The sequence below is a fragment of the Physella acuta genome, unplaced genomic scaffold, assembly GCF_028476545.2.
Source record: "Physella acuta isolate Inbredline_101_S28 unplaced genomic scaffold, ASM2847654v3 ptg000119l, whole genome shotgun sequence".
Lineage (NCBI taxonomy): Eukaryota > Metazoa > Mollusca > Gastropoda > Physidae > Physella > Physella acuta.
In genome coordinates, this window is record NW_026731639.1 from 385628 (window position 1) to 398327 (window position 12700).

General features: G+C 33.6%; 4 protein-coding genes across 4 annotated transcripts; all 4 read left to right on the forward strand.

Annotated features, from left to right (window-relative positions):
• The first annotated feature begins 220 nt into the window (after positions 1-220).
• On the forward strand, positions 221-3108 carry LOC131934873 (zinc finger protein Gfi-1b). Its single transcript, XM_059291022.1, has 5 exons — positions 221-299; positions 633-658; positions 1030-1129; positions 1684-1826; positions 2575-3108. The coding sequence occupies exons 1-5, from the start codon at positions 221-223 to the stop codon at positions 3106-3108; spliced, it is 882 nt and encodes a 293-aa protein (XP_059147005.1).
• A 1606-nt stretch (positions 3109-4714) lies between these two features.
• On the forward strand, positions 4715-6047 carry LOC131934881 (zinc finger protein 14-like). Its single transcript, XM_059291034.1, has one exon. It carries the CDS (start codon positions 5056-5058, stop codon positions 5530-5532), a length of 477 nt encoding a protein of 158 aa, XP_059147017.1. The 5' UTR covers positions 4715-5055; the 3' UTR covers positions 5533-6047.
• On the forward strand, positions 5571-7059 carry LOC131934874 (zinc finger protein 675). The gene is made up of 2 exons (XM_059291023.1): positions 5571-5600; positions 6115-7059. Exons 1-2 carry the CDS (start codon positions 5571-5573, stop codon positions 7057-7059), a joined length of 975 nt encoding a protein of 324 aa, XP_059147006.1.
• Positions 7060-7652: 593 nt separating this feature from the next.
• On the forward strand, positions 7653-11364 carry LOC131934875 (zinc finger protein 317). The gene is made up of 3 exons (XM_059291024.1): positions 7653-8294; positions 9885-10247; positions 10969-11364. Exons 1-3 carry the CDS (start codon positions 7653-7655, stop codon positions 11362-11364), a joined length of 1401 nt encoding a protein of 466 aa, XP_059147007.1.
• The last annotated feature ends 1336 nt before the right edge of the window (positions 11365-12700 follow it).

Sequence of the window (12700 nt, forward strand, 5' to 3'; positions counted from 1 at the left end):
GATTGAAAGTTTGTGTGATATGACGTGATTCTCTCAGGATTCAATCATGTAAAAAATGTATTTAAATACACATTCAGAACAAAACAAGTGCATTCTACTCCAGGCTACCCTAAAAAATAAACCTAACTAGCTTAACCCATACAAAAGTTTTCCTAACATTCATTATCTTAGTTGTGTAGTTTCCTAACTGCTTATGACTTCCTGCATTAATAATCCTAATATGAAAAGAAAAGATAACTTCCTAAACCAAAGAAATGGTAAGACCTCTACCAAAACAGAAAAATACTCAGATTACCAAGGTGAAGGCAGCAGAATGTACCAACACCCAACAGTGTTGCTACAATAAAATCTAGGCATGATCTATAAACAAATATTTCAAATTTGCTTGGTTTTCACCATTTACTTTTACCAAATAATTTTTCAAACTGAAAGAAAAACAGATAAACATACAAGCCATAATTATAAAGAATCAACATAAACAACAGTTGATGTTAACTTAGTTACCACATACTTATTAATTTGTTTGGTTTCTGTTACATTGTTTTATTCGCTATTTTATTTGTTGATATTTCGTGTGCAAATTTTAACAAATTACATGCCATAAATTATATTCAATATATTCTTTTACATAGGTGCTGAAGAAAACAGTGATGGAATGGTAAGTAAATATTACTTTTATTTTCTTTGTTTTAATAACCGGAATAAAACTATTTGATGGATTGCTTCATTTGATACAGTTATGAAAATGGATATTACTCCTGGCATGTAACTTTTATGTTTAAATTTTTTTCTTCAAAAATTGTATGATATCCTGCTTAAGATAACCTGTTCATTAAAATCTTTTCAATCTAAAAACAAACTTTTATTAAGGCTGAATAAAATAAAATTTCCTAATTTCTTACCATCAAATAGTTTTATTTAGTTTAATTTAATCTAATAGATTATTTTATGATAAAAAAAACAACAGGTTTTCAAAATAGCAATTTAATTAGTACTTTAAAAAGCTCATTTTGAGAAAAAATTCAATAGTCCCTTCAGTCATTTGGTGCACACAATGTTTTAGGGTCCTACTCTATTTCTTTTGGCATTTCTTCTGATGATCTTCTGATGATCATTACACATTTCCTGCGTATTTTTCATTTCTAAGTTTACTAGAGCCCCCATCCTGTATAACATTAAATAGATCACTTTCTCATCATCCAGCATGGTATTTTGTTTTTAAAAATTAGTTGAATGACATCAGTCTTTATTTACATTGTAGTAATTTTGTAAATGATAATGAGGCAACTACACATGTGCTCTGCCATTCTTCTGAACTGTTTGGTAAAGCTAGGTTGGGAAAAAAATAGTAAATGAACAAAAAACTCTGGTCTGTGTGTAATGCAGTGTAATAAAAGAACAAAATGTGTGTGTACTAATTTCTAGTTATTTTATTGTACCATATCTTCATAGGATCAATTGCAAATCACATTTTTAGCAAATGAATTTTATAAAATGCTCTTTTTCTTATGTTAAATACAATAATGTTTTAAATTATTGACTACATTGCTGTTTTTTTATTGTGGTGCTATTATAACATTAAATGACACATTTAACTAATTGTTATGAGTTAGGTATTATTTGTTTTATTTATGTATTTTTACCACAGTATATCCACTTTTTAAATTAAAATTCTAATTATAGAGGGAGTTGATAGTAAAGATAGCCTTTCTCCAACAAAGAACACAATAAATAGGCTTTCATTAAGGTCATTGTCATCTTTAACTTCCTTTGGCAACAGCAAAGCCTTTGTGAACAAAGTTTACCTTGATGGTTTAAAGCTGACAGTAAAATTGCTCAGTCAGTGTGTATAAATGATGGGGTGCCAAGCTGTATGTGTTGATGCTGATATAGGCATAGCCACTAACACAGTTTCTTTTATACATTATTATGCTGCAAATGAAGTAAAACTAAAAAGGGGACAATATTTAAAAAGAACTATGTGCGTCAGTGATATTGGTGACATTGGTTTTGTGACATGGTTTTGTTGCATTAATTTGTACTTATTTTTAAAACTTTGTATATGTTTGAAAAGTCAAGAAAGTCAGAAAAAAATTACAAAATGGTACATAAAATGGATCTTATTAAACTTAGCACATTGTTGTAACATCAATTGTCAATATGCTTATCAATCATTCTATAGTGACAATTTCTGTTGATTTTTAAAGTGGTGAACATTAATGTTTGTAATTTTTTTTAATAATGTCATCACACATTTTTTCATGCATATCCATAGTTCAAAATTAATCTGAATGTTTTGTTTTTGTAAATTCCCTCTAAATATTGTTACATAACATATGTTTGTCTACCTCATCATGCTTGATAAATGTGTACTTTTTTATTGGGCGATTAGCTGATTGGATTTTAACTTTTTTTACCTAACTTGTGAAATTAAAAAAAATGTTAAGCTTCATATAGTTAATTTAAAAATACAAATGATGTGATTTTGGCATCTGTTTAAAGTATGTAACTGTAATTGTAAAATCTCCAAGCCCAATCTTGTTGTTTATGTAAACCATTTCTCTACCTCGCCAGGTTGGTGCCACCTCGGACATGTCCTTTCTCCCCGGCCATCCTGATTACCCCACACTGGAACAATCCTCCAAATTTGAACCAGGAATTGTTTACGACTGTGTCTCCTGTTCTAGTATGTTTCGCACGGAAAAGGATTTCAGAGTTCATGCAGAAAGATGCCAGCAAGCTTCTATATCGTTCTGCTGCTCTGCTTGCTTCTTTAGGGCCACTGAACAAGAAAGCATTGAGCTCCACCTTGAGCAGGTCCACCAAAGACCTGTCAATCGGTACAAGTGTAAAAAATGCCCCTCCAGTTTTCGAAAACCTATAGGCCTTAAGAAGCACATGGAAGTCAAGCATTCTGAAACAGCACGTTTCCAGTGTTCTTTCTGTGGGAAGTTCATGTACAATAAAAATGACTTGGATGGTCATATCAATCAACACAAGGGCATCAAACCACACTGCTGCTCCTACTGCAATAAGGCGTTCTGTTATAAATCTTCTATGGGCTCTCATGAAAAGCTTTGTTCTTTGCGCTGGCCCAAGCAAACTTAACATGATGTTACAAAGTCCATTGCCTATCCGAGAGGAAAAATGTGTTGTTCATGTGGATTATTTTGATATCTTTGTTAAAATAACTTATAATCATAAAATATCAACTTAATTTTATTTTTAAAAATGTTGAACTTGATATCACATGTGAAATTACAAAAAAAAAATGTATACAAATATTTGCAATTGTAATATTTTTTAATGAGATAAGGGAAAACATAAGGTAATTGTGACCAGGCAAACGCTGAAAAAATGTTTTTACTAACTTTTACTGTTTAAGATTACTGATTAAGTTTACAAAGAATTTATTCATTGCCTTTTTTTAATGGTGGAAATAGGTAATGTGATTTTTCTGAAAATGTACATGTGTAAAAACTTTATAGACTGTTATTTAATGTAGGGTCAATAAAAAAATCATCTTTATTTTAGCATAAAAATGGTTTTCTTTAGAAAAGAACCTAATTTGTTACTCAGTATACTGCTGAATAAATGAGCTTTTTATGTCATATATGATAAACAGATCATTTTATTCTTAGCGAATTATGTATTACTTTAACAATAACTTAGGGCATAAGTGTTTGGCATAGTTGTTTAAGGATTCAGTTTGTCCCTTGCATATCTAAACAGATTTATAACAATTAAACTTCATTTCTGTATCTAAAGTAAAGATTTTAATAGGACCTCATGTAGCATACACTTTGTTAACTGTGGTAGTGGTTCCTTACATTTTCCAACTTTTCCCTTGACCTTGGCTCCCTGAGTAACACTTGCCATCGTTTTATCTACCCATCAGATTGGTAGCCCACACTCTGACTCAGTGTTTTCAAAAGCTGCCTACTCGCCTCGGACCGCCGCTGTCGTGTTTGGCTGCACCTCTTGTCCTCAAATGTTCCCTGCAGAACAAGATTACCAAACTCATGCCCCCTTCTGTGTGAGGCCTTCAATGACATTTTTCTGCTCACTCTGCCACCTCATCTCACACTCACTGCATGAAGTTGAGATGCACATCAGGCTAAAGCACCTTTCATCTGCGCATGAAATGTCTTGCGACAAATGCAGCGCTGTCTTCAAAACGTACACAGGTCTGAAGAAACACATTGAAGTTAAACACGCATCCAATCCAACTTTAAAATGCCATATATGTGGAAAAAGTATGTACAACAAAATGAACCTGGAAGGACATATTAACCAACATAATGGTGTTAAGCCACATGTTTGCCTTTACTGTGGAAAGACTTTTTCTTATCGACAATCATTATGTGCTCATGATAAACTATGTCCACTTAAACCACGTTAATCCACTTGGGACTGAATTGTTTACAAAGTAATCAAACATTTCATTGTTTTTTTTTTAGGTTTAAAAATATAATATTTAGAAAAATCTTGCAAAATTAAAAATATATTGACATAAATTTTTATGGGTTAGAAATTTTATTTGAAAACAAAGGCATGTATATTTTAAATATGTGACCAATTATTTTCATGGAAATATGTATATTAAAAGTTTGACAGACTAGTACAATTTGCATTTACATTTAAGTTTTTAATATAAACTTGTTTTTTAACTGTACAGTAGTATTGATTTTTTTATCAACTGAATAGTGTGTATTTTATTTATTGATTGAATGTTGTAAGGTTACAATTGAACTGTAATATTTTAAACTGAATTTTTGTTTTACTTCATGTAGTCCAATTAAAACATTTCAATTACATTAAACAATTTTTTTTCTTATCTTGAGATAAATATAAACATAGGGCATAAACATAAAGTGTCTGTTTTTAATAGGTAATTGTAAACTACACTACAATGTATTTACTTCTAAAGGATTTAAATGAGAATGCCAGTAGCTAAGTTTTATCTGTGTCTCATCTACCAACCAGGTTTCATGGCATGGATTGACTGCAAGACAATCAAAACCTAACCCAACACCTAGTAACTACTCTAATAGGATGCCTCATGGCCATCAAACCATGTCCTATCCAACCCTGGACCAAGAAGCCATAAAACGAGAGACCCTAGAGTGTCCTTCTTGTTTGAGGACATTTATTGAACCCAATTTGTTCAGCGACCATGTAATCAGCTGTGCTGCTGCTGGGAACTACACCAGTGTTCAGTGTAGGGTGTGTCCTCTGATGTTGGAGTCTACAGAGGAGTTGACACATCACATGAGAGCTGTCCATCACTATTTTCCCTGCTCACAGTGCACCATCTGGTGTCCTACAATGGCAGCGCTTCATGGGCACATTCACAGGGAACACAAACCAAAATTTGTCTGTTCCATTTGTACAAAGACGTTCCACTGTAAAATCAACTACAAAGGCCACATGAATATGCATTTGGGGAAAAAACCCTATGTGTGTGCTAAATGTGGAAAAACCTTTGCTTACCAACAATCTCAATATGCCCACCAAAAAATGTGCAACTAACAATTTTTTTTTAGTTTTAAATATGTACAGGTTTTTATATGCCCCACAGTGTTAACAAATTGTTAAGGGTGATGTTTATGAATAGACATAAATAAGTAAAGCAGGACAAATAACCATTATATTAGATTTAGTTTTGTCTACTTTGTGTCATTCTTGTTTTGATAAATTTTAATGTAAGTTAAAATTTTTTTCAAAAATGTCTTTTTAAAAATTTTTTTTTAATGCATAACTGTATGAGTGAAATATAGAAATGTATTTATAAAAAGTTTAAGTTACTATCAATTATCAAATAATTTTGAAAAATCTGTAAACCTTATGTTGTTACAATATCATTTTTCACAAAGCTGTAATCTCTCAAAACTTTTTATTCTAATTTTGTTCTTACGGTTATAAGCTATTAACCCACATATTTTCTGTTGTATTAGCTTTGTTTTGTTTTTAAAAATTAGGCTTGGACTTGTTCTACCAAAAGAGTTTTTAAGATTAATATTTCATTGAATGTTGTGCTGAGTGTTGTTAATAAATGAAACATTCACACAGTACAATGGCTGTCTTTTTTTCTTTTTAATTTTATTCCACCAGGCAGAACTAGAAGGATCAAAAGCAAGTGGCATAGGGAAGCGGGGAGCTTCAGAGCTGATTGGCAAGTTTGCCGCTTATGAGTGCTCATACTGCTCTGTGATTCTCACAGAGTATGATGACCTGAGCCTGCACAGCAAGAACTGTCCTTCACCTTCCTGCAGCATGATCTGCCTGACTTGTGGGGACAAGTTCCCCAGCAAGCCGGAGATGAGGCAGCACCTGAAGCTCATGCACAACCATAAAACATTTGGCTGCAAGTTTTGTGACGTCATGTTTCTCAGCAGCTCGGGTCTCCTGAGCCACACCAAGGCCAAGCACAAGCCTGACCCCAAGACCTTGTGTCAGATATGTGGGCAAGCTTTTCACAACCGGGCTAATTTAGAGGGCCACATGAACATGCATCTTGGTTTGAAGCCCTTCAAGTGTAAGAGGTGTGGCAAAAGCTACGGCCATTCGAAATCTCTTATAACCCATGAGAAAAGGTGCACAAAAATTGTATCCAATGCGGGCAAGACTAGATCTCAATCCAACCACACATCTGTCAAGTCTGAGATGAGTTTTAGAAGCAGTGTAAACAGTAGTGTCAGCTTGCCCCCTTCCCAGCTGCACCCAAACAAAAGTGGAACTTGTGCTGAAGACAGGAACACTTCAAGTCTGGAACCTGGACGGTCTTTTGCCTTCAGTGAGACGTACCAGCCGTTTGATGAGACCAAAAAAATATGCTCTGACTCCAACCTCATTCAGAGCACAGGCCAAACATTTGACTTTAACAGTCCTTCATACCAACCCCTGCAGTCCATTGATATCTCCACCATATCTAATACCAGCACCATTGGGAACTCACTCAATGAAACCATGTATGGACAACAAACCAACAATGACTATGTGCTTCCACAAGTAGCATTTGATATGTACCCACCAGGAATCTTACCTGATCATGCATAATGTTTTGAGTTTATTTTACTCATCAGACCTATCTCATCTTTTGTTTGTAAAATCATAATATACTGATGATCATAAAATCTCATGTCTCTATATACACTTTCTGATTGTATTTCCTACTGTTTTTTTTTTTAAATTTAAAATAAAATGTAAGAATGAGAGAATCTTACAGTATTGTAATGTATCAAGCATTTGCTGTAATATTTTTTTTGCAAATCTGAGTCTACATTGATTTAAATAAAGTGAAGAAAAAAAAATCAAAATTATGATGGATTACAATTGTTTTTCTTTTTAAAAATAATAGAATTATACTTAAATTGAGTTTTTAGAACAAATGTTGAAAATTAATAGAAAAGTTGGTCAACTTTGTTTTTATTTGGCTACAATATAAACAATATTTTTTGGATTGTTACTGAGTCATCAATTCATACATTTTTAGAGAAAGAAACACAATAAAGCTAATAAAGGGGTATATTAAAAAGGTAACACAAATTTAAAAAAAAAAGTCTTTTAACATTAATATTGATATACACTTCAACTTCTTATTTCTATTTCATTAAAACCTGTAAACTGAATTTATAATAAAGGGGTTTTAAATGAGAAAAAAATCATGCACAGATCATTGTTATGAGCATTCTCAGTATATGTCTAAAAATAATCCAACCCAATATGCCTTCCACTTCCAGAACAAAAACAAAAAACGGAAGACCAGGGGTATGGAAGTTATACCCATCCCCAAAACTGTCTCAGTCAAAATGAAAGCCAAGCACGTAAACGAGGAAGACTATCATCTGGTGGACCAGCTGTGGGAGAAAAGAGCCCTGATGTGCCACTGTAAAAAATGCTCTTACACCACAGCCTACAGGAGCCGCGTGCGAGCACATTGTAAAAGTATCCACATGGGAATACCCCGGCCTTACAAGGTGTATGAGAAGGGCCACTTTATTTGTGATCAGTGCGGTAAAGATTTCACCTCCAACCGTGGCTTCCACACGCATGTGCTGAGCAAACACTTGGACAAGTTTCCTTATAGGTGTGAGGTCTGCTCTAAGGGATTCACCTGTAAGAGTACGCACCGAGATCACATGAACATGCATGCTGGCATCGCTCTACAGTGTATGGGCTGCGAACATATATTTACCACTGAGTACGGTTTAAGGCGACATATAATTAAAAAACATCCTTATCTAATCATACAGAAAGATGAAGATCAAAAAGATATAAATTTTGAACAATTGGTCTGATAGATTGCTTATTAAAAAATATATTAAGTTAAAAATCTCTGTTCCCTAAGTATAATAACTATTGATTGTAAATAGTCTAAGAATTGTAAACAATTTTATAGCACTAATTTTCTTCAATTATTAGTGCCTTGTCCATTTTTTGTCTACTGTTAAACACAGGTTAAATTGTTAGACAAACTTTATTGTCAGTACATCTGGGAAAGGGTAAACATCCATTTAACCAGTTTTAAAACCAATCTAGTTTTATGTGCCTTAAAAGACTACTCCTTTCAGTTTATTTCTTATAGTAAGTTAATGTTAACAACTGTTAAAATTTTTTAAAATTATTAAGTAAAATGTCTTGGTTGGAAAATATATTGTAATGTAAGAATGGCTTATTTTTTATGTTATTTATTTTTAATGTAAACTTTTTTTTTGTCCATGTAATAACAAGGGCTTATAATTTTTCATTTGAATCTCTTTTTGTAAAAAAAATTCAATACTTCAAGGACAATTTAAAAAAAATGTAATTTGTATAGTCCTGTTTAATGTTCAACTCTCTAGATTGTATTATAATACTGGAGCAATGTACATATCTACCTAGCATTTTTGTTATGGAAATCAAATTTCTGTTGCTTTCCAAATACATAATAGAATTTTTGTAAGAAAAAGTTTGTCTTTTCAAACAAAAATAAAATTTGTTTTGTCAGTTAAAACCATTTTCAAAATTTTTTCTATTCAAATATTTTGGCTATGTAAACATGTGAATAAGAGTATTTTTAATCCCACTTTATATATCTTTTAAAAAATTGTTATAAAATGTTGAAATTCAACAGAGAGTGCTATAAGTGGGATTAAAAGGCAAAATGTCGTTAAATTTCAGCTGAGTAGCAAATATTTCTTTATTCCTGTGTTGTAATGTGCTAGTGTTTATGCCACAAATAACTTAAAGTTTAGTTTTTGGAGAAAGGCAATTAACAATACCAGTTTTCTTGCAGTTTAGTGTGACTAATGTAAACAGCAGCTTCAATTAATGTTACTCTTGTTACAACCATCATGACTGTGTAGTCACAAACATTTTTACAACACATTTTATCTTATGGTATGGATTGTCTTAAAATTTGTAAAAATTAAAAAAAAAAACAAAAAAAAAATAAATAAAGAAGATACTCTGTGGGGAAAATATTTTTAAGAAAGAGAAGCTAAAAAATCCTCAAACATTCCAACAGATTGAATGTTGAGAAAAATATTCCATGAGTCTTTTGATGCTAGATTGAAAAGGGAACACAAGGGTGAACTGAAAATACTTTTACTCTTACCAGTGCTAGAATCTTAAAATGATGTGAAATATTAAGTAGGCACCAAATGGGTTACAATAAATGATGTTTCAAGTTTTTAAAATTATCAGAAAACTAAAATCACACCCAATCTAAAAAAAAACAAAACATTTTTGTAAATAAAAAATAGCACACACTTTTAGCTATTATTTTTTACTGTCTTATATTGGCATGAACAAAATCATATTTAATCCATGAAGTAATCCACTAATTACTGGTGCTTCAGTTCACCTGTTGCTTAGTTCTCTTTATCTTCTATCATCAACAGGCAACTGGGAGAGAGTTCTCTACACAATCACATCCATACCCAACTCAAGGCCTTCATTGCTCCAGCTGCCAACAAGTGTTTTCCTATCCAGACGAACTTAAAGCTCACTATCTCTTTTGTCCAATGTCCCTGGCATTTTCTTCCATGCACCAGTCGTTCCCTCCCACTTTGTCCATGCCCTCAGTAAAGGGCGAGATGGTGCCGTGTACCATGTGTGGGGAAGTGTTCCGTGACAGTAAGGACAGGCTGATGCACATGAACATCAACCACGGCGTCAGCGTGTACCCATGTCAGTCATGTGACGACATCTTTGGCTCGTCACGCTTGTTGTGCCAGCATAAAAGAACTGTGCATGGTGACAGCGTAGGTCAGCTTATATGTCCGCTGTGTGGGAAAAAGTTTACGACGGCTTTAAATCTCCGAGGCCATATGAACATGCATAAAGGTTCACGACCGTACAAGTGTTTGAAGTGTGGAGAATCCTTTGCATACAGTCAGTCCAAGCATCGGCATCAAAAGTTTTGTAATAAATTAATGGGATAAAATTGATTTGATGGTAATTATCTCATATTTAACAATAATTATTTATAACCTGAATATACGTTACTTTTATACGTTAAATACAAGTTTTATACATTCAATCACTCATGAAGTGTCCATGTTAAAAACAACTGAACCTATGTAACATTTGGACCTGTTTACACAGAAATTAACCTTTTGTTATGAAGAGTTAGAACCATATGTTAGAGTGTTTCTTGTCAGTGTTTTTACATTTTCTCTTCTTCAGTTATACAAAATAATTTGTTACAGGATAAAAAGCTGTTAAAATTCTAAAGCCTAAATTTGCTGAAGTGTTTTGCTAGCATAAAATATAAATAAATGTAAATTTTGATTGTTCCTAGTTTAGATTTTTAATATAAGCTTTTTATAAAAAAAAAAAAAAAAAAATACAACAACCTCAAGTTAACAAATGAACATAAGGTATACAAATATAGATTCAGGTTACAGTTCATAAAACTAAGACCTATAAAAATAATCTTAAATTAATGTCTCAGTTTTTTTATTTACCACTTTTTTTAAACAGACTCAGGAATGGCATCCAAGCAAGGCTCATCCAACTACAGCTTCTCATCCATATTTGAGCAAAGAAGACTCACTATTCAACCTTCCATGTACATACACATCCAGCTACACGCACAACCCAGGCTACGGTTCTACCTCAAACAGGTGCAAGTTTTGTCCAAAGACTTTCCTAGAAAAAACAGAAATGGCCCACCACCTGTCTCTGGCTCATTCTTACACCCGTGGCAACTGCTGCCCTGAGTGTGGGAAGTGGTTTTCTCGTAAAGAAGATTTCCAGGGTCACCTGAACATGCACACGGGGGAGAAGACGTTTGCCTGCAAGGTGTGCGGGAAAGCTTTTCATTACGCACAGTCGCAGAGGAAACATGAGAAAATGTGTACACTTGCCTTCACATGATGGGAGGTGTAGAGGTGTTTTTATGGGAGGTGTAGAGGTGTTTCTATGGCAGGTGTAGAGGTTTTTCTATGGCAGGTGTAGACGTTTTTCTATGGCAGGTATAGAGGTGTTGTTATGGCAGGTGTAGAGGTGTTTTTATGGCAGGTGTAGAGGTGTTGTTATGGGAGGTGTAGAGGTGTTTTTATGGCAGGTGTAGAGGTGTTTTTATGGCAGGTGTAGAGGTGTTTCTATGGCAGGTGTAGAGGTGTTTCTATGGCAGGTGTAGAGATTTTTCTATGGCAGGTATAGAGGTATTTCTATGGCAGGTGTAGAGGTGTTTCTACGGCAGGTGTAGAGGTATTTCTATGGCAGGTGTAGAGAATTTTTTATGGCAGGTGTAGAGGTGTTTCTATGGCAGGTGTAGAGGTGTTTCTATGGCAGGTGTAGAGGTGTTTCTATGGCAGGTGTAGAGGTGTTGTTATGGCAGGTGTAGAGGTGTTTCTATGGCAGGTGTAGAGGTGTTTCTATGGCAGGTGTAGAGGTGTTTTTATGGCAGGTGTAGAGGTGTTTTTATGGCAGGTGTAGAGGTTTTTCTATGGCAGGTATAGAGGTGTTGTTATGGAAGGTGTAGAGGTGTTGTTATGGCAGGTGTAGAGGTGTTTTTATGGCAGGTGTAGAGGTGTTTTTTATGGCAGGTGTAGAGGTGTTTTTATGGCAGGTGTAGAGGTGTTTCTATGGCAGGTGTAGAGGTGTTTTTATGGGAGGTGTAGAGGTGTTTCAGTCACAGAGGAAACATGAGAAAATGTGTACGCTTGCTTTCACATGATAGGAAGTGTACAGGTGGTGTAGAGGAGTTTTGTTATGTAGGTGTAGAAATGTCTCCAACTACCTACAAACTGCAAATATTGACTATGGATAAGTTATTACATTCTATTCAAGGACAAAATTAAAGCAATACAATTTGTGTTTCCATTTTGAAGTTACCTCAGCATATTTATTTTTTGTTTTGTTTTAAAATGTATTACCTACTTCTCCAACTACCTATTTTATCTTCTTTAATGCCCTCTTTTATTCTAGAGAGATTTAAATAAATAAAAATGTTTTCTACATAATATTAATAGTTTAGTTAAGATCCTAATCAGTTTTCTTCATTTTATCAATTCTATTAAATTATATATTTTAAAGTAGTAACATATTCAAGCGAATGCAATCATTTGTATTAAATAACTAAGGGGAAACAAACCACATTAAAATTTAATAATTAATAATGTGGGTTGTCCCTTGTGTGCTTTAGATGCACTCACCTGTGTGACTACAATGTTGTAGGTTTACAGCATGCATTTTCCACATTTTCTTA

Coding starts and splice junctions, on each gene's coding strand:
- LOC131934875 (XM_059291024.1), top strand. CDS start 7,653: ATGAGAAAAAAATCATGCACAGATCATTGTTATGAGCATTCTCAGTAT. Junction 8,295..9,884: donor ATATAAATTTTGAACAATTG/GTCTGATAGATT, acceptor TATCATCAACAG/GCAACTGGGAGAGAGTTCTC. Junction 10,248..10,968: donor GAACTGTGCATGGTGACAGC/GTAGGTCAGCTT, acceptor TTTTTTAAACAG/ACTCAGGAATGGCATCCAAG.
- LOC131934881 (XM_059291034.1), top strand. CDS start 5,056: ATGCCTCATGGCCATCAAACCATGTCCTATCCAACCCTGGACCAAGAA.
- LOC131934873 (XM_059291022.1), top strand. CDS start 221: ATGAAAAGAAAAGATAACTTCCTAAACCAAAGAAATGGTAAGACCTCT. Junction 659..1,029: donor AAGAAAACAGTGATGGAATG/GTAAGTAAATAT, acceptor AAAATTCAATAG/TCCCTTCAGTCATTTGGTGC. Junction 1,827..2,574: donor TTGATGGTTTAAAGCTGACA/GTAAAATTGCTC, acceptor CTACCTCGCCAG/GTTGGTGCCACCTCGGACAT.
- LOC131934874 (XM_059291023.1), top strand. CDS start 5,571: ATGCCCCACAGTGTTAACAAATTGTTAAGG. Junction 5,601..6,114: donor GTGTTAACAAATTGTTAAGG/GTGATGTTTATG, acceptor TTATTCCACCAG/GCAGAACTAGAAGGATCAAA.